This window comes from Lissotriton vulgaris, chromosome 5 (assembly GCF_964263255.1).
Source record: "Lissotriton vulgaris chromosome 5, aLisVul1.2, whole genome shotgun sequence".
NCBI lineage: Eukaryota > Metazoa > Chordata > Amphibia > Caudata > Salamandridae > Lissotriton > Lissotriton vulgaris.
Window position 1 is genome coordinate 472,286,624 of NC_141693.1, and position 20,332 is coordinate 472,306,955.

Sequence of the window (20,332 nt, forward strand, 5' to 3'; positions counted from 1 at the left end):
TGCCTACCCGCCCCTTGGGTTCACGTTCCCATGCATAGGAATACAGCGAGACAATACAGTACATAGCAGGTAGCAACAGTGTTGCTTCGCTCCAAGGTAAGATCCCGTCTCCTGGAGATGCTTCCCAGGCGCATTGGGCTTCAGGAGCCAGCTGGCGTGTTTCAGCTTCTGCGCAGTAGGGTTTCTCCCTGGTCACATGACGGTGCCCAGCAGAGCCTCAAGTATGGCTCCACTCCCGATTTTCCCAGCCCCAGAGACGCGATACATGAAAAGTAAGCGAGAACAAATTAGAATCACATATAAAAATGATCACACTGTATAACATGCTAAAATTAAACACACCCCTTACTTTATAACTTCTATAGTATTAACGTTTAGTGCGGAAAGACAGATAGGCTAAAGCAGCAGTTGCAAGCGTAGAGCGTGATGAGAGACAAGCGGCCATGTTTGCAACAGTGCGCATGAGCACAAATTCCCTCCAGAATGCGAGTGCGTCACATCACATGGGTATGACCGACGCATGCGCAGACTGAATTTCAGCGAAGCAGCCATTTCTTCTAGTGCAAGCTTTGTTAGTATGAAAAGACACACTGGAAAGCCTCTTGGGGACACCCGCGTGTTGGGGAAAATGCTAAAATAAATGACGAACAGTTGGATTAATATGATTATACATTAAACGAGGTTCATGAATAAGAGCAAGTCGCGTTACGTGCGAATCCTTGCTCCATCAGTAGGAGTGGACATTCCTGAGCTGAAGTTTTTCTCTGAAGATGAATAGAGATTAGCATTTTGCAATGACTGTATACTTCAAGAAGTTTGTAATCTGGTTAGAAACGGGTGGCCAAGAAAGAACGTTTTGTCTCCTTCTCTGCAACCATTTTCTAAAATTGAGGATGAAATTTCTTTGGAAGATGTGATTTTGCTGCGGAACGACAAACTTATTCCTCCACATGCCTTCAGGAAAGGGATTATTGTTAATGCTCATGAGGGACATTTAGGTTTCTCCTTTACCAAGCGTTGCATTTGTGACACGTTTTGGTGTCCAGTAATGGATTCAGAGATTGATGAGTTTGTAATGGTTTGTTGTATTTGCAGGTCATCTGACAAATTTCTTAAAGTCTCAGTTCCTCCTCTTATACCTGTTGAAAGTCCGGACTGTCCTTGGCTGAAACTGGGTGTGCATGTCATGGGACCTTATAATACGCTTAGTGGTAGTTCAAGATTTATTTTGGTTTTAGTTGATTATGCCTCTAAGTGGCCCGAGTACAAGCTTGTCAAGGAGGCGGACACTAAAAGTGTTATGGATTTTTTAAGCGAGGTCTGGTCTAGAGAAGGATTTCCAGAAATACTTGTTTCAGACAATGGGAAACAATTCATCAGTAGAGATTTTGATTCTTTTTTATCTGTTTCAGGTGTGACATGTAAAAAGTTCTCTTTATCAGCCTAAAGGGAATGGACTTGTTGAAAGGATGAATCGAGTGGTCGGTGACTGCGTAAAATGAGCTAAAGCCAGCAACCATGACATTGTTAAATCTCTTAACAGCATATGGTTTTATAGAACCACCCACACTCATCCACCAAAGTGTCTCCTTTTGAATTGATGAGGGGAAGAAAGCGGAATACATCTTTTAGTCTAGGGTGGATGTCCAAGTGGGTTAATGCGGAGTCAGATGTTTTGAAATTGAGGTCTATTGTGAAAGGTAATGTTTCTTCCACTCAAGCTAAGCAAAAAGCTTGTTTTGACTCTAAGCGAGGTTCGAAGACCACAATCCTCAATGTTGGGGATACTGTTAAAATCAAAAAGTCGGTGCATGTCAACAAGGGTGAAAGTAAATTTGGTCCATCAGTCAAGGTAATTAAGACTGTGGGGAATGCTGTTCAAGTCGAAGGAGGGTTTTGGTGGAACCTAAGCAAGGTTGCCAAAGTTCAATGTTCTGCTACATATTTTTCCTCCATGCAAAATAGTTACTCTTCTGTCAAGACAGAATCTGTCCCAGGGAATGTTAGGAGGAGTTCCGGTGTCGTTGTTAAACCTGCAAGGTATAGAGTTTAATGTTTATCTTTCTCTTGATTTTTGTTGTTGTTAGAAGAAGGGAAGGTAATGTAGTAATCTGTTTAGTTATTCCTTCTTCTATTAATGGTCAACTCAGTTGTATTATATCTTTCTATTATTGTTAGTGTGTTATTGCAATGTCTTAGCTCCTTTTAGAATGTTCTCTTGCTACTTAGTTACATTAGAATGTATATGGTTTACTCTTGAGTTGGTGTCTGTTGGAGCTGGCTTCTTCCAACCTAGCTCCTCTTCCATGTAACCTTACAATAAAACTACTGAAGACAACTCCTGTTTCCTGGTTAATTACCACAGAATGTTATAGTGTCATGAATGATCAGTTGGGGGAGTTGCTGTCATTGGTACAGTTGTGCTTACCTCCATTGGAAGAAGAAATTAAATAAATACCATGTGTATCAACTCAACGGTTCCAGGAATTTACTTAACACTGGTGCTCATTGAAAGCGCTAAAATACCTTCGCGTCTAGTTCACGCTGTATAAAACTGAAATGTAAAAAAAGTCATTCAAAGTGCTTGCATATTGTCAGATTAGTGGACAGGGGGACACGGGGTGTCTGGTTTGCCCAAGATCAGACAGTTGCTCAGAACCAGAGAATGCAATACAGTAAAATTTGCTACAAGTGCTATAAATGTGCCTCCATGGTACGTCTTGGTGAACATGACAGCTGTCGACGACTTGTTTTTCTAAAAAAAAAAAAAAAAACTCGCTTGGGCTAAATGCTTTCAAACTGTTCGCACGTATATCATATTACATTTATAAAGCACAAGCTACCCCGAAAGAGGCATCATTAATGAATGAGTGTTTACATTTATTCCGTTCTATTGGAGCTCAGCAGCGACGTACACAACAAATCTAAAGCAAGACATAAACCAAACTCCGCAGCTTTTAGACTCACTGTTTGTCTCTCTGATGACTCAGTGCGACACTTGCTCCAGTATTGTCGCTTGCCTTCTCTGCTGCATCACACGTTGAAGCCCTGGCCCCGCCCCCAGAGCCGGGCTTCCGGGTTCTGTCTAAAGATGGCGGACAGCGACTATGAGTCTGTTCTATGCGTGAAGCCAGAGGTGCATGTGTACCGGATCCCTCCGAGGAGCAGCAACCGGGGCTACAGGTGAGAAGTGGGACGTGGGTTGTACAGAACAGAGGCGTCTGGGGCTGGCAGACCCAACAGGCAGGGGGACGCCGAGGGAGCATAACTTAAGCTCCTGACGAAGAGTGACAGTTAAGCAACAGCAAAGTTAAGTAACTGGACTTCAAGGGACAGGGGAAAGGGCCGCCACGGGGGAAGGTAAGGGGCAGCAGTTGAAAGGAAGACTCTGTTATGTTTGTAGAAAAAGACCTGCGGATAGGGAAGCATCGAGGACAGCTGATGGGGGCCACAACGTGAGATCGGGCAGCTTCTGCGTGTTGGTTTGGGCGGAGGATTTAAGTCAAACTACAGTTGAGTGAGGGGTTAGTAACTAGGGTGACCAACTGGCATTGGTGCAAATTCAGGACGGTGAGCGTTAAAATTCAGGACAAAGGGTCAAAATTCAGGACATAAATTCAGGACAGGAGGTCAAAATTCAGGGGCCATCACAGGAGGAGAACAGGATCCACCAGGATGGGCACAGGGGTGGGCATGCAGTATTCTAGCATCATCTTGGTCTCTTCCAGGGTGGGGTAGGGCTCCTCACCCCCTCCTGGACAAGACAACGAGAAGAGGCTCTCTTTCCCAAAAATTAGTTTTGCCATCCCCTACTGTGATGTACAGTACTTAAAGGAGATACTCCAAGAGAACTGATTTAACCGATTGTCCTCCATACTTTGTTAATCAGTGTGGGTGCGATTGTGCCATTTCTTTATTTAATTACATTATAGACTGCATGTTTGAAGAATCGAGGTTTGTTTACAATTTAGTGACATTAATTAAGCTCTGTGAAGAGAACCACTTGCTACCTTGGTGTAATCAGGGCCGGTTCTAGGATGTTTGGGGCCCTGGGCAGAAAGAGAATGTCTAACACAAATTGCAGAGACATGACGCATTCAGGGCTGTTTGCATCTGAATAGCTGCTCCTGAAGCTGCAGCCCTCCCTCCCTCTCAGCCACCTTCAAGCACCTCTTAACAGCTCATCAAGGGCTGGAGGTGTGAGGGTTGCCAACCCGCTGTGCCTTTCCAATACTGCTGGATATCTGAGCTTTGGTACTGCATCGGAGTCTGTTACACTCGACTGACCTCAACAGCAGCGGAGTCAAGAAGGGAGGTGGGTGGAAGCTGTGCTGGCTTTAGGGTGGTGCGACCGGTGCCCGGTTAAAATTACGGACAAATGGCGTCCGTTAAGGAATCCTTCACGGACAACGGACAGACGGCCGAAATTACGGACTGTCCGTGAAATGTACGGACGGTTGGTCACCCTATTAGTAACTCGAATGCTGTTGCAATCAATGTCAGGCGTTGAGACAGTAGCTTCTGAGTATTAGGGAACAGGCAGTAAGTAGTGCGACAAGATCATCTTGCGAAACAGACATTCTACTGCCCTCCCTTGGTGCTGTGACTGCATCCCCCCTCTGACCCCACTTAATGGAACTCTGCTCTCCTGTTTTTTTGGGTCTTGACCTGAGAAAATCTACTATTTGTGTATATATATGTATAAAGAGATAACGCTAACCACTAGTATATGTAGTAGACCTTTGTACTCTCTACCATTCCTATGTGACTCTTAGAGTTTATCCATTTGTATCTCTTCCTTGAGTGACTTTACAACTTGTACATTTGCAAATTTTTTTCTGTTTGTATCTCTTCCTTGTGTGACTCTACAACTTGTACATTTGCAATTTTTTCTGTTTGTATCTTTTATGTATCTCATGTAATCATAAGTCCTTATGTATCGCAACTGGTTCTTATGTAAAACGCTCTGACACCTTTGGGTAATGTTTGCGCTATATAAAATCGCATAAAATAAATAAAAACAGTATCCCCATTGGCAGGCGCGCAACACCCATGGGGCATAATGGGCTTCACCCCACCCCCTGTGAGCTACCGTAGGCTGGGCTGCCGCTTCAAAAGTATTCTCCTTGCCTTAAAACACGTCTGTTTAAAGTCAGACATACAGTCGTTTTTAGGTTTTGCCTGGCGAAAGCTGCGCTTTCTGCGCAGCTTTTTCGCGCAGGCGAAAACCTGATGAGAAGAGTAGTGTGGCTTTGGTTCGGCCCTCGTCGTTGATTGGCTGGCTCCGTAAACGGAGCCTTGCCATTGGACGAGGGGCCTGTCCGTCAATGCCGGACCAGACACGGGGGCGTTCCCGACATTCTTTGGCTTTTGCCGACGTCACGGGACGCCGGGAACGCCCCCGTGTCTGGTCCGGCATTGCCGGCACTTCTGCGTCTCTCCTGGTCTCAAATGGTCGTGAATTTAAGAAAGTACCTGCACTCCCGACCCGCACCGTACGTGTCACATTAAAAATCACATCTGGTCGTTAAAATAAACGTCCACGTACCTATACTTGCTTATTAAAACACTGCCGTAAATGGAATCGATGCAAGTAGTCTGAATAAAAGACGAAAAGTACTCACTTGTCCACGAAACATCTAAAAATAAAGCTGCTCTTCGCATCACATGAGTCTGCCCTCTGTTTTTGAGCGAACTCCATAGACTAGTTATAGTGCACAAATTGCTCCCGTGCGCTGTTTACAACGAGAAGTGCATGCTGGGATGTCTACATTCTGACAGTAAAGTCAGGCAGTAAGTTAACCCTTCGGTGTCACAGTCGCTTTAGAATTTCAGTGAAGCGCGCTGCTAGGCGCGGTGCTGTCATGAAGCACAGGCGGCCCGTTGTTGTGCGGGCTCCAGAGCGAGTTACCTGCGCAGGTCTGGAAGCACAGGTCTGGGCTCGAAGCTCCACATGGCAGAGCAGAGGGAGGAGACCTGCAGGACATGCCTTTACCACACCTGCCGCCAACATGACAGGGTTCATACCAGGGCCATGCCCAACAGAGCCTCGCGGCGAGGGCGGGCCGCCCGCTCGGGGTGCCTTACGGGGGTACACGGTCACCGGAGAAGCGCACACAACCCTCCCACCTGGACTGGGCGGCGCACCCCCCACCAGCAGGGCCCCGGTGGCCCCGTGCGTCGCCCGTCAGGGCGTAGGGGGGAGGTGTGCGCGTGCAGGGCGCCCAACACCCCAGAACCTGACACTCGCCAGCTGTGCTCCCCCCGCCCCCCTTCTCCCAGCGCGAGCCTCCTCCCCCCCCCTAACCACCACCACCCCAACCCGGCCAGCTCGAGCCGCCCCGTTGCATTGTGGGCATAGTCCGTTGTTCATTTGCCATCCGCGACCTCCTTGGCCGAGGCCTAGAGTTGGGAGAGTGGGGCGCGCGGGGGATGGTGACGCCGGCGCGCCGAGGGGGGCTTAAAGCGAATAGTGCTGACTGAGGAGGGGGGGAGGAGAACGGCGCGCACCCCCACTGCGCTGTCTGAAGCGGACACTGCCCCCCTGGCGCGCTCCGGCAGGGGGGGGCTCCCCATTGTGCGGTCTCGGGGCTCTCTGATTCTCGAACGTTGTAAAGTGGGGCTTGCGGCCGGAGAGAAGGGGCGGCAGGACCCGAGGGCGACCGTTGATCGACAAGACACAACATGTCGGAAGAACGAAATCGCCGGACCCTGGCTTTCAGGGGCGGCGGGGGTAGCACCAGTCTCAGCGGGCTCTCTACCCCTGCTGCCGAGGTCACACCGGCCGTGGTGGCTGTTCCAGTGGAGGAACCAGCCATTTGGCCCCCGCGGCAGTTGAACGGGCGACTGCGGGAGGAGGAGGTTGAGCTGGAGCCCGAGGGCCCAGACGACGACGACGATGAGGAAGAGGCCGAGGCGCTGACGGCCGGCCAAACCGGACAGGAGCCCGAGCCGGCCGCAATCGCTACTGCACAGTCTGCACACCGGCTCCTTCCAGGACTCGTGGCTCCGGGAGTTCCCGTGGTTGCGCTTCAGCCAAGAGACGGGGCTTATGGGCTGTGCCTGGTGCCGACAGGAGGACGGCGGAGGGCGCGACGAGCTTAGCAAGGGCACCCGCAACTACAAGCGGCCGCTGCTGTTGAGGCACCACCTCTCGGCCGAGCACCGACTAAAGGATCCCGACTCCCAGGTAGGTGCGGGGTATTGTATCCTCCATTGTGATGCAGGGCTCTGCCCCCAGTCCTCCTTTTAGGAGGCTGTCCTGCTATGTAAATATCCAGCTGTCATCTGACTTACCTCCAGGCGCCCGCCCCATACACAGCATGGCCTTCTTTCACACTGGCCCTGTCAGTTACCAACGGTGTACGGCCCTTCCACGCAACCCGAGGAGTTTCCCTAACTTTGTTACACGTCTTACTTTCACTCAAGGATGTGTGCATAGCATTACCATGTATGTGTCTCTCATCCTTTAAGCTGCGTAACCCAAGCGGTCAGCTTCGATCCTGTTCCCCCTCCATCCGCACATCAACGCTCAATAGACCTACTTGACAGCCATCAATAAAGCTTCCGTTTATCTTGTTTAGCCAATATGTATGTAGTATTTAATTTCCAAACTATTCTTGGCTTGTGTTCTGTGTGGCTCTTGTGCATCAACCGGTAGACCTTTGAAACACTCCTTTTTTTGTTTAGGTTCAGATGTCGAGATGACAAAAACAGGCTTTATAATGCTACACTGTGAAGTAGTAGAAAGGTACAAACCAGAAAGGTTACATTTTGATAAGTTTATGGTCCAAAAGCAGGAGCCCAAAAGTGATGCATCCACGCAGCTGCGTAGCCCAAGAGGTCAGCTACGATCCTGTCCCCCCTCCATCCGTACATCAACGCCCAATAGACCTACTTGACAGCCATCAATAAAGCTTCCGTTTATCTTGTCTAGCCAATATGTATGTAGTATTTAATTTCCAAACTATTCTTGGCTTGTGTTCTGTGTGGCTCTTGTGCATCAACCGGTAGACATTTGAAACACTCCTTTTTTTGTTTAGGTTCAGATGTCGAGATGACAAAAACAGGCTTTATAATGCTACACTGTGAAGTAGTAAAAAGGTACAAACCAGAACGGTTACTTTTTGATAAGTTTATTGTCCAAAAGCAGGAGCCCAAAAGTGATGCATCCACGTTCTATGACTTCCAGCCGCAACTGCCTGGCAGTAGTGTTTGGAACCCACAGAGTGGGTGGATGACCACTAGCCAAAAAGTTAAAGGTAAACATTTTCACAATATGTCTATTTAGGCAAGTAAAGAATTATAGGACTAACTACACATCATATTATTACATTTTCTTCTCCCTACCAAAGCACAATATACCTGGAGAAGAAGAAAAGTATTTGCATCTTACAAGCATGGAAACATTGCGAGAAATTGTGGTTATGGTGTTCATGTCATTTTGCGTTCTTCTCCTATCACTTGGACCTTGATCCAAAAGAACCTCTTGGGAATCATCTGCACATGTGAGTCAGTGGTAAAAGATAGAGGATTCTGATTCAATGTATCTGTGATTGAGGAAAGCTCCCATAACAGGAAGTCTTAGCATTCCTGACCGTAGAATCCAAGTTTAAGACAAACCAATGTGACTTATCAAGTAATTCATCATGTTGGCAATTTTTGACTTGCATTATCTTTCTTGACTCGCATTAAATGTAGCATACTTCTGCTCTGTGTGGGGGGGGCTCTGTGTGGGTGTATGTGTGGAGGGCGCTGTGTGGTTGTGTGGGGGGGCGCTGTGTGTGTGTGTGGGGGGGCTCCCTGTGGGTGTTTGTGTGTGGCATTTGCGAGAGATTAAGCTATTGGCATTGTAAATGACAATGCCATTTATTTATGTTAAAAAAAACATAAATAAAAATAATGTCAAGAGCAATGCCAATAGCTCTAACTTTAACAAAGGCAAAACCATTGCATTGTAAATGCTTGTTTACCCTTTCATTTGCCTGCTTTTCACTCTCCCTGCTCTGCTTAAGTGATCCCAAATGGGTCCATGAAGGAGGTGTGGAAGCATAAGCAGGGATCAAAACTGATGTTATCAGAACCTGCCTATCCCAAATGCACATCAGGGGTGCTCTGCAACACTCTCAGTGCAATAAAAGCTGCACAGTAAGCGCTCATCACAGAGCAATTCATACAAAGATAGTGATATGCCTGAAGAACTGTCCATTGGGAAGAAAACTTGCCGGAAATTAGAAATGTGCGTGGTACTATAACATAAATATTTGTAGTCATTTCTTTTATTTTCTTAGTGTCCCGAAAGCAATCATAAAGTGCAGTACAACATGAGCTAAAACAAATATATAGCATCATGACAAAAGCAGTTTGGATTGCGATCTAAATGCAATAAAAAAATTCAAAAGTTTTTATCTCGATATAGATACTTTTTACCTAGAGGTGGACAAGCCAGCAAATTAATAGGAAGAGCTGACCGAGCCAAGGATATGGTTTGGCTCTAAGACCCTGTGCACGAGTCAAGCAATGAAAATGCTTGCCATTTCAATTGTATAACAAAACATCATGCAAAAATATAATAACGCCATCCAAAATTCAAAATAGCGCAATTCTTTAAAATGCTGAAGTGTTTCACCTTCGTACATCAGATAACATCACTGCATTGACGAGTATTTATTACAAGAGATCGTTTTTAGCATTAATTTTGAAAACATTCATGCCCCTCCACCCTAACGGCAATGCCATTAGTGAACTAAGGGGCTCATTTAGGAGAGCCCTGTGTCACTTTTGCACCAAGAAAGTTGATACAGTGTGACGCCGGGCTCTCACTTCGATTTATGATGCCACCATGCAAAGCCACCTTGCGTGGCTTTGAGTGACCTCATAAATCATGAGTAGCCCGACGCAGTGCAAATTGCTGTGTCCTCTTACTCTGCGTCTTTTCCACAAAGGAGCCAAGAGGGGAAAAAGGGAACCAGGGTTGCCCCCCACTCATAAACTGACAATATCACAAAAACCCTGTCCCAGGACGTTCAATATCAGTATTCGTATTTGTGCGGTAGAGAGACCTGCAATCAAATTCAACTGCTACACCACCTAACTTAGAAATTTTTCTTTGGGTGTATTACCGCATTTCGTCCAAATTTCTTAACCTAAAAATAAGGGAAATTCCTGGTAAACTTCAAAAGCACAGTCGGCCAGAGCACTAGACGATGTCTGAATCCGTCATTTACACAGTACATCAGCCCACACTTAGTAGATGTGAAAGAATGTGTGGAGAACAGAATGACCCCTCACGGGCGCACCACCCTGGGGGCGACTGGCAGGTGTTCACCAGATTGAGCCCCTTTTCTCATCACAGGTAGTCATTCAGTTCGAAAAAAAGGAAGAGAGAAAGTGTCCAAAACAAACCAAAAAAAGTGCTTAAAATCCACAGGCACACCTTTCACACAACTTTATTCTGAATTATTAGGTGTGTTCTGTTGAACTAAAAAGGCTGGTAGCTAACTCTGCATACCATTACCTAATGCCACCATGTTTCTCTGCCTCTGAAACTTCTGACAGATTCGTCAGGGCTCGACACTTTGTCACCGCACCAATGTTGGACACCTTGTACTCTGTGACCTCTTCCAGCATACTTTTCTCGTACATCAGGATGAGACATAGAGCTCCGTACAATTGATGAGACAATCGCAGGGGCCATTTAGTTTAAGTATAGGCCAATACATTTACCTCTTCAGCTGGTGCGAGCCTTTTTAGTTCAACAGAACACACCTAATAATTCAGAATAAAGTTGTGTGAAAGGTGTGCCTGTTGATTTTAAGCACTGTTTGTCACAAAAAGGAGTGAATGCTCATTGCTCCTTTGCACTTTATACACTTTTTTTGGTTTGTTTTGGACACTTTCTCTCTTCCTTATTTTCGAACTGAATGACTACCTGTGATGAGAAAAGTGGCTCAATCTGGTGAACACCTGCCAGTCGCCCCGAGGGTGGTGCGCCTGTGAGGGGTCATTCTGTTCCCCACACATTCTTTCAAATCTACTAAGTGTGGGCTTATGTACTGTGTAGATGACTGATTCAGACATCGTCTAGTGCTCTGGCTGACTGTCCTTTTGAAGTTTACCTGGAATTTCCCATATTTTTATGTTAAGAAATTTGGACGAAATGCGGTAATACACCCAAAGAAAAATGTCTAAGTTAGGTGGTGTAGCAGTTGAATTTGATTGCTGGTCTCTCTACTGCACAAATACGAATACCGACATTGAACATCCTGGGGACAGGGTTTTTGTGATATTGTCACCTTACTCTGCGCCCAGGAGGCATTGCAGTGGGTTTTTCCATGCAACACCCATGTAATTTGACGCTGACCCAGATTTACAAAGTCATGTAAACCTGGGGAAGCGCCAAATCCGCGTGCTTCCCAAATATGTTAATTTCTCCTCATTTTTTTCTCTTTCTATGTTTGCTGCAGTCTGCAGCACACAATGAACGAGGAAAATGCCTGTTAGGATTGTTTTTTGTGTAGGATGGTGCCCCTTCCTGTACAAAAATAACACTGCATGCACCAGAGGTACCCTTGCACCCTGGTGTAAGGGTACCTGAGTTGGTGCTAGGCTGCAGAAACGGCGCCAGTTCAGGGAGAAATGACAGGAATGCACCATATTGCAAAAATACAATGCATTCCTGCCCTTTCACTTTGGCGTAGGGTAGTGCAGCAAGGTGCCTTGCTGCGCTGCCTTACTCCAAAATCCCATAAGTAAGCTCCTAAGGGGCAAGGCAGTTTTCATGTGCACCCTACATGGCCCTAGATTCTGATTATACATGTAGAAGCATTATAGACTATTAAATCAAATACAAGATGTTTTTATATAGTGCTTGCGAATGTCAAAGTGCTGCCATGTGCAATAATGAAATAAAATGAGGTATGGTGAAATAAAATATTGCCTAGAATCACACCATTTAGTCAAGCAGGGAAGCTGGGATTAAACTCAATTTTTCTGGTTTCTCATTGTGAATTTCAGACACTAAATTGCTATTACTTTCCCCTGTTTTACTTCACAGGTCAATCATTTGTCTTTAATTCTTGCTGTATTAGGTTAGAGTGTGGGTGGCAGTAAAAAGCCTCAAGCAAGCTTGTCTCGTTTTGGTCTTAAGGGTCTAAGAGGACCTCAAAGTAGCCAGAGGAGGGCATCGGTCTCAAAACTGGCTTGAACCGTCAGTCTCTCAACCAACTCTACTGTTACAGAGACCTAAAGCCAGCCAGGCATGGAATTGAAATCAAATTCCAAGAAGGGCATCCTCCCCTTTCATCCTTCTGGGATCGATAAAATAGCTAACCCATTCCTTCAGAATTATAAAATATTCTGTAGCCTGTGTAATGTAGTACACAAATTTATAGATGTAACAATTTTCAAGCAATGCTAAGGTTGCAATGTATTGCATACTAGAACCCTTATAAATAAAAGTCTCAAAAGTACAGAAGGGCATCGCTTGCAGAGATCTTAATTATGTTGTGTGCTGTGGAGTATGGTTCGTCATTTAGAGTTAGGTACACCTTTAAAAGCGCCATCAATGATGCTTTTCAAAAACATTTGAGACATAAAAGTGTTGTAGTTTGTATTTTCCATCTTTGTACCATGCTTAAAACTATTATTATGAATTTAAGTGGTAAAGCCCCCGATTATGTTTGGCCTAGTTATTTTGAAATGTATGGTAACTCCTGGTACAGCACATTTCCAAATCGCAAGTCCCACAACATTTTTCCCAGGTAAATTTCAACAGGTTTCCCTTGCCAAAATGTACCTGGGAAAAAGTTTGCTGGGGTATAAGTGACTTGTAAATAAGAGAGCATGCAGGTTTTGGTGCAGAAAACACTAAAATCTGAATCTTATGTCCCATTTTCAGACAAAACTCATAATTGATGCTACTTATCACTTCCGAAAAATTGAGACTCATCCCCCTAGTACGTAATTTAACATGTGCAATAGATATCACACTCTCCTCCAGGGCATTTGTAATCACAATTACATAGTGCACAGTATGGAATTGTGCATTCCTAACCAGCATCATTTTCAATGTGTTTTGGGGCAAAAATATATTCAATCAATATTGTTAGATGTAGTTAAACTTGGATTGGAACCAAGAAGAGTGAAAGATGTGAATACCTACCACCAGTTCATATGGGACTGACTAAACTTTGTGGGGTTGTTAGGATTTGGGACTGCTTTGCCGTAGGGGTGTCTCCTTTTACAGAATACCCAGGTCTTTACTGTATCCCTGAATCTGAGGTGCTGTTGGATGTTTCTTATCTTTGCAGGGAGTGAGTTTTAAAATGTTGCTTTGTGGACAGGAAAGGAAGTTTTATCAGTGTGTAGCTTCCTGAAGGAAATGCCTGGGGTCTGGGATGCCAATTTTGAGGCCAGAGTTCTAGTCTGTGTGTATCAGTGAAGCTTTGTTTAGATTCCCCCGTGGGCAATGAAAAGTGCTTTGGTAGCGGATCATCTGACCAAGTATTTGAGAGCAGGAGGTACTAGGGTATTCCAAGAAGAGCCACTTAGAAGCAGGAGCTGCCCTTCTTCTAAATAGGCCCTCAAAGCAGACCTCTCATGATCGTCCCTATAATAGTTGCATTTAGCTGAGGAGACAGCAGGAGGGAATGTGGAAGGGAGAGATGACTTCTTTGAGGACAGAGGCCAGCATGGTTAGGGATTTCTTGTCTTCAGCAATAGTTTCTAGGGAATAAATCTATGTTAAATGGACAATACTAAGTGAAGGTATTTTCTGTCTCTGCGGTAATTGCTCCCTGCTCAGATGAGCCAATATGTTACTTCAAATGAGGTTGGCATTAGGTTTGCAGGGTCTATCCATTGTGCCTAATTTCCTGCCTGCCACAACAAGGTAGAGACTAGTTTGTCTGCTGCCCTGTCTTGTTCTCACACTATGATTACTCCAAAATGTTTTATAATTTTTCTAGTTTATCCCCATCATTCTTATTAAACACCAGTCTTATGCATCCAAAGTTCTTTCTGGGATTACTTCGTCATACTACTACTAAGCTTCCACCCCAGGAAGTATTATTTCATATGTCATTTGCTTCACACAAGAATTCAATAGAAATCTGCAAACATTGTTATCGGCAAACATATTCTCATTTTCAAGCGCTGTTGCAAATTATTTTCAAGAATGTTATTTCTATTTAATAATCTGTTCCCATTTTTGTTCAGGGTACGTTGCAGGTTTGAATGTCAGCCCTCAGCAGCCATTGCATGTATTCACTAAAATGGCAGCAATAGCTGTAGTGGCATCAAATGTTGATCCCTTTACCCATGGTTAGCGCCACAGCAGCTAATTGTTTGCTAGACAGAGCGACTAGAATGTTGAAAATACATAAGGCTTTTAAAGCTCTGTTTATTTTCTGATCCTTTCACTTAGACAAGGGGTACTGAGTGCAGTGCAATGAGTACCAAATGGAAAACGAGGTCAACGTCTCTTAGCCTTAGTAATCCCAGATGGACCCCCATGTGTGGGTATATCCTTCATAATCAAGCTTGTGGGCCCAGTTTTTATCCTTAATGTATGTTATTAAACCAAATCTGATCAAACATGGGTAGTGTTTCATGCTAAATGACTACCCAAGCATTTCATATACCCAAATATTTGTTATGATATGTTAGTCACTCTTGTATAGCGCTCGAATCACCCTGGGGCATCTCGGCGCTGCCTAGAGTAAAACATCACTGATAGCGACATCTGGGCTGAGTTGGAATTTAGTACAAGAAGGCTTTTATTTATTATTATTTTTTTTTTAATTTTTGAAAACCTTTATTGTGCACAAGGAAAATTAACAAATACGGGCCTACAACCATCCGGCCGGCCACGAACACTCAGTTAAGCACGAAAGCAAACATTATGGCGACCCAGTACTGCATCAGAACCATATGCATTGAAGACAGAAAAACTGGAGGACATTGCAGCACCGTGGCGCAGGATGAATGAAGGTTAAATTTTAAAGTTTTTTGTTATGCAACTATCTCACAGGCCGTACTGAACCGTACTTACAAAATAAGAAAGAAGAACAAGATCCATGTAGGTGGGACACGACATTAGCAACTGTAGCAAGCAATTCGCGTATCAACAAGCAGGTCCCCGCCAGGCAGGATGGTTACACAGTATCCATGCTACAAAGTGGCAGCTGTAACCCATTAACACTACCACTGCCACCCATCACCCAGCACTCCCTACCATGGGCAAAAAGGAGAAATCATAGAAGAATAAAACAGGTCCCATAGAAACTAACAAAAAAGAAGTATAACCCCCCACCCTACACACATGCAGAGGCTATGGCCTACCCCCCCTCAAGCAGCGTGCCTGTCGCCCTATAAACGCGAAATTTAGGAAGAAGAAAAGTCGGAAGAAAGAAAAGGAGACAGCAAGAAGCGCCAAAAGGAGGAAGAAAGATGAAAAAAAAAAGGGAAAAATGTCACTTTTGACTATAGGGAGGGAGAAGAGAACAAGCTAATCTACCGCTCCCAAATAGGGGAAGATGGCGGGGAGGAGCCCATCCAGTAGCCGATCTCCCGGACTCCCAGTCATCTGCAACCCTAGTGCCTTGCGGAGTAAACAACCAGCGTCATGCAGGAGAGGAGGAGCGATTCTAAGGAAGTGGGCAAGGGGAACCGAAACAGTCCCAACCCGTCACCACCCGCCACTGTATCTAACACATTGAGTAAAGCCCAGTTGCAAATATTACCGAACAGTCCCGCCATACAATCCGCCACCACCCCGGAAATTCTAGTAAGCAATTACAGTCTCAGCAGAACTGGAGCCGGGGCGAGGACTATTAAATCACACAGTTCAGCATATATTCACTAGTTTCCGTTCCGAGTCCCCGCCAACCTTCCAGTCCCGGTCAAAAAGTTCAGCATATCAGCCCTGGCCAGAGGGCGAGCGTCCCTTCAAACTCGGCAACCGAGGGGGGCCAGCTCCACAAAGAACCTGAAAGCAAAATGGCCGCCTCCGATGAGGATGAGGGAAGAAGAGGCAAAATGGACGTCCTGCAGCAGCAGCCGAGCAGTAAACCATCAGAACAAATATCCCCGAGTACCAGAGTAAAGATCCGGGCCAATGCTGGAGAAAGGGCACTCGGGAGACAGTAAACACAGGGGGATACTTATGTAGCGGCAAAGAGGGTCGGGGGCACATCAACAATCCTAGAAACAAAGTTCCAAGTTCCGCAGGGAACCGCAACAGTGTATCCCCATCCGAGTCACCAAGCAGTCCCGTGCCGGAATCACAGCTCCGGGAAACAATCGCCCCTTCGCCTGCAGCGGCCGGCACCACAGTATCCTCCGTGCCCATGTCAGCTGGGAAGGTCGATTTTGCACTGCGCCAGGGATCAGCCACACAATCCCGTCGCAGCTGTTGCACCACACCGTCCATCCGATCCCCAAGCTGCGCAGAGAGTGACCGCAATTCCGTCCTAAGTGCCCCGAGTGCATCCATAATATCCCGGCGTGTCAGCTCCCTCTGAACGTTAGGTTGCCGCTCCGTACTCGGCGGGTGTCGTAATGGAGCCTCCAGGTCACCGTCAAGCGGCGAGATAGTGCCAGTGGGCGAGTTAGCCATCGGCGCTGTGAAAGAGACAGCCGCCATTTCGGTCATCCAGGAAGAAGGGGGCTGCTCTCCAGGAGGAAGCCAAAGTGGACCCAGGGGGCTCGGGGCAAGCCGTGGGGGCCGATTGAGACAGGAGGGGCGCACGGGGGGGGACACCACCGCCGCGCAGCAAGCAGGGGACAAATCGTGGGGCGACCCGCCCAATGGCCGCCGCGGGCCGGTTACAGCGTCGGCCAGTGGAGCGAGGACTAGAGTGAACCCCGCTCCTCAACACTTCGGCTCACCGAGACGGGACTGATGAGTGCAGCGTTAAGATTCCGTCCCAGGCCCCCAACACCGGCTCCAGAATCAGGGACAATCTCATTCCCAGGGTCGCAGCAGGCGGCTGCCGTCCCGAAAGTCCACGACGGCAGGGAATGGCGCCGGTCTCAGAGCGCAGCCATGGAGCCCAGCGCCCGGCACGGCGCTATCTTCGGGAATCCGGCAGGCAGGGACTCCGGAAAAACGCCCAGAGCATCAGCGCGATCGCGGCTACTGTCCGCGGCTGCAGAATCACGGATATGCGAGCAGGATGTGGGTGCAGAACGCACTAGCCAGCGGAGCCGGGAATCGAGCGTCCGTTCAGGTCGCCATCTTGGCTCCTCCCCCACAAGAAGGCTTTTAGATGTTTCCTGAAGGATGTATACAGTGGAATATCCCTGAGAAATTTGGGAAGACTATTCCAGTATTTGGGGGCGAGGTAGGAGAAAGCCATACCACCTGTACGCTTGAGACGGATGCGAGGAATATGAAGCAGCCTCGCCGAGCCCGATCTCAGCAAACAACCAGGGGAGTATCTGATCAATTTCTTTTGTAAATATTGAGGGCCTCGGCCATTTAAAGCATTAAAAGACAAGCAGCAGATTTTGAGATGGATCTTTTTTTTTTACCGGCAGCCAGTGTAGAGATTTTAACAAAGGCAGAGACGGAGAACCAGCAGGCATGTTTAGGATCATTCTCGCAGCGGTATTTTGGATGACTTGAAGTTTGTTTAGGAGCGTGGTCCCAACCTCGGCCAGTAGGGTGTTCCCGTATCCAAACGGCTGATCACCATCGCTTGGATCAGCGTTCTACGGTGGTCAGTTGGGATATATGGGAACATTTTTCGAAATAAGCGAAGGCTGTGGTAACGAGAACCAATAGTGGCTGCTAAATGATCCCTCATTGACAGTAAGCGATCTAGTTTCACACCCAGGTTTTTTACACTCTGTTTTGGAGCAGGGGTTATACCCAGTTGTGGAGGCCACCATTCGTTTGTCCAGATGGTAGGGGCCTTTCCCAGCAGCATAACTTCCGTTTTACCGGGGTTCAACTGGAGACAGTTGTCGGTCATCCAGTTGGATATTGCAAGTGTGCCCTTGGTGAAACGGAGCCTGTCATCCTCTGGGTTTGGGCCGATGGTGAACAGTAGCTGGGTGTCATCCGCATAGGAGATTGTTTCGAAACCTAATGCTTCTGCACCTCAGCCAGCGGAGCCAAATAAATGTTAAAAAGGGTAAGGCTGAGGCAGGAGCCTTGTGGGACACCCTTGTCCAATGTTGTTTTGTCTGAGTAGAAAGGACCCATGATAACCATTTGGGCTCTGTCCGTTAGGAAGTTTTTAAGCCATTTAAGGGCTAGACCCTGGATGCCATAGGATATTAACCACTCCGCGAGCCTGGTGTGGGAGACGGTATCGAAGGCTGCGGAGAGGTCAAGGAGAATCAGTATGGTAGATCCCCCCCCCCAGCATCCACAGTCAGCCTCAATGAGTCCGTAACGGCTAACAGGGAGGTCTCTGTGCCAAAACCTGAGCAAAACCCTGATTGCGAGGGGGCCAAATGTTGTTGGTTTCAAGATAACTGCTTAATTGTCTATTTACAATGCTTTCCAGCATTTTGGGCAGCAAGGGGAGCAGTGAGATGGGGCGGTAATTGCTGAGCTCTTGCGGGTTTGCCAGATTTTTTTTTAGGATGGGATGAACAAACGCTTCCTTCCAGGAAGTGGGGATTGTGCCTGATTGAATAGAGTGGTTGAACATTTTTTGAATAGTTGGTGCACAGCTGTGGAATAAAAGAGACATAATTTTAGGGGGTAGAGATCAGCAGGGGAGCCTGATTTGGCCACGTTTAGTGCTTTAATCACTTCAAGTGTGGCAGGAGCAAAACTGTCCAAAGAACAGGTTAACCTGCTAGTGGTACTTTTTAGGCTGAACGGGATTGAAGGGGGAGTGTTTTCCTGTGGAGGAAAATTGGAGTAGATAATTGAGATTTTCTCCTGAAAGAAGGCGGATAGGGAATCACAAAGTTCCTGGGATTCCACAGGCAATTGTTTGCACACTTCAGGCGATATAAATTCTCCAGCAATACCAAAGAGGGTTTTAGGGGAATTACTGGCATTCTCAATTTGATTCAGGATATAAAGGCGTCTAGCCGTCTTTAGATTTCGATGGTAACTAGTTAGAGCTAGTTTAAATTTCTGTCTACTTTGCGAACACTTGGTCGCTCGCCATAGTCTCTCAAGTTGTTTGCAGGAGGATTTTTCCTGTCTTAGTTCTAAGGAGTACCATTGGGCTGAAGTTCGACAAGGGATTGATCGGGACTTTTAACTTGTCGGAATAATTTTGTCAAAAGAATTTTCAAGAGCCTTATTAAAAGATGTCAGCATTGCGGATGCATCTTGATCATAGTTTAGTATATGTTGCTCGGCCTGAAAAGTTATATTGAAAGCTGAGGTCGTTAGTTTATGCAAGGGCCTACGGGATGATGGTTTTCTGACCGCCAACTGTGTGGAAGATTTAAGGGCGATGTTGGGCATTGCAAACTTGATCATAAAGTGATCGGTCCACATAAGAGTCCACGGAGGATCGCATTTGAGCTGATCTATATTGTAAAAGATTTGGTCCAAGGTGTGGCCCGCCTGGTGGGTAGGACCTAATAATCTTTGTGTAAGCCCTAACTCTTCTTGATCACCAAGGACATTTCTGATCTCTTGAGTTGTGTGAGTCTCACAGTGAAGATTAAAATCGCCCAGCATCAGGAATTTATTTGACGCAAGGACATGGATGGCTATGTAGTCTATTAAGGTATCCGCAAAGTCAGTTTTTGGGCCAGGAGGTCCGTATACTAATGCTCCAAGCCAACTTTCCGTAGGGGATTTAGTGACCTTAAAAATGCCTATTTCTAGGCTCTCATCTATCATAGTGGAAATCCAGGATATCTTGAGATGATTTTTGAAAGCAATGGCTATCCCCCGCCTACTTTCCCTATACGATCCAGATGGATACATTTGTAGTTCTCTGGAATAGCAATGTTTATGGTGGGATGGTTTGAGGGATTTAGCCAAGTTTCCGTAAGAAAGCATATCTCTGGTGAGTGAGAGGTGATCGTATCCCAGATTTCATATGGGTGTTTGGCTAAGGAGCGCACGTTGCATAAGATCATAGAAGTGCCTTCAGGAGAAAAAAATCTTTGAAGTCGGGCTGGTGAGACGGAAGATATATACAGATTTTTCTGGAAGGAACAGTGTCTGCAAGCTACCGGACCTTCCAGAAAGTCAGGAAAAATGTTTATACAACTAGCGCTAGGGCATTTAGTGAGAGTTTGTGTGGCTCTGATAGTATGTAAGAAATCAGCTGAGTATGAAATCCGAGGGAGAGGAATAGGTGTTACCTGATTTTGGACATGGGTCAAGGCCTCTGGGCACGTG

The 20,332-nt window shown here is 46.4% G+C and overlaps 1 protein-coding gene across 1 annotated transcript in view; it reads left to right on the plus strand.

Moving 5' to 3' along the window:
• The first annotated feature begins 3,063 nt into the window (after positions 1-3,063).
• NECAP2 (NECAP endocytosis associated 2) overlaps positions 3,064-20,332 on the plus strand; it is a 104,160-nt gene continuing 86,891 nt past the window's right edge. The window contains exon 1 of the mRNA XM_086921918.1: positions 3,064-3,183. Within this exon, the coding sequence (XP_086778044.1) occupies positions 3,092-3,183 (92 nt within the window). The 5' untranslated portion in view covers positions 3,064-3,091. The remainder of the gene's footprint in view (positions 3,184-20,332) is intronic.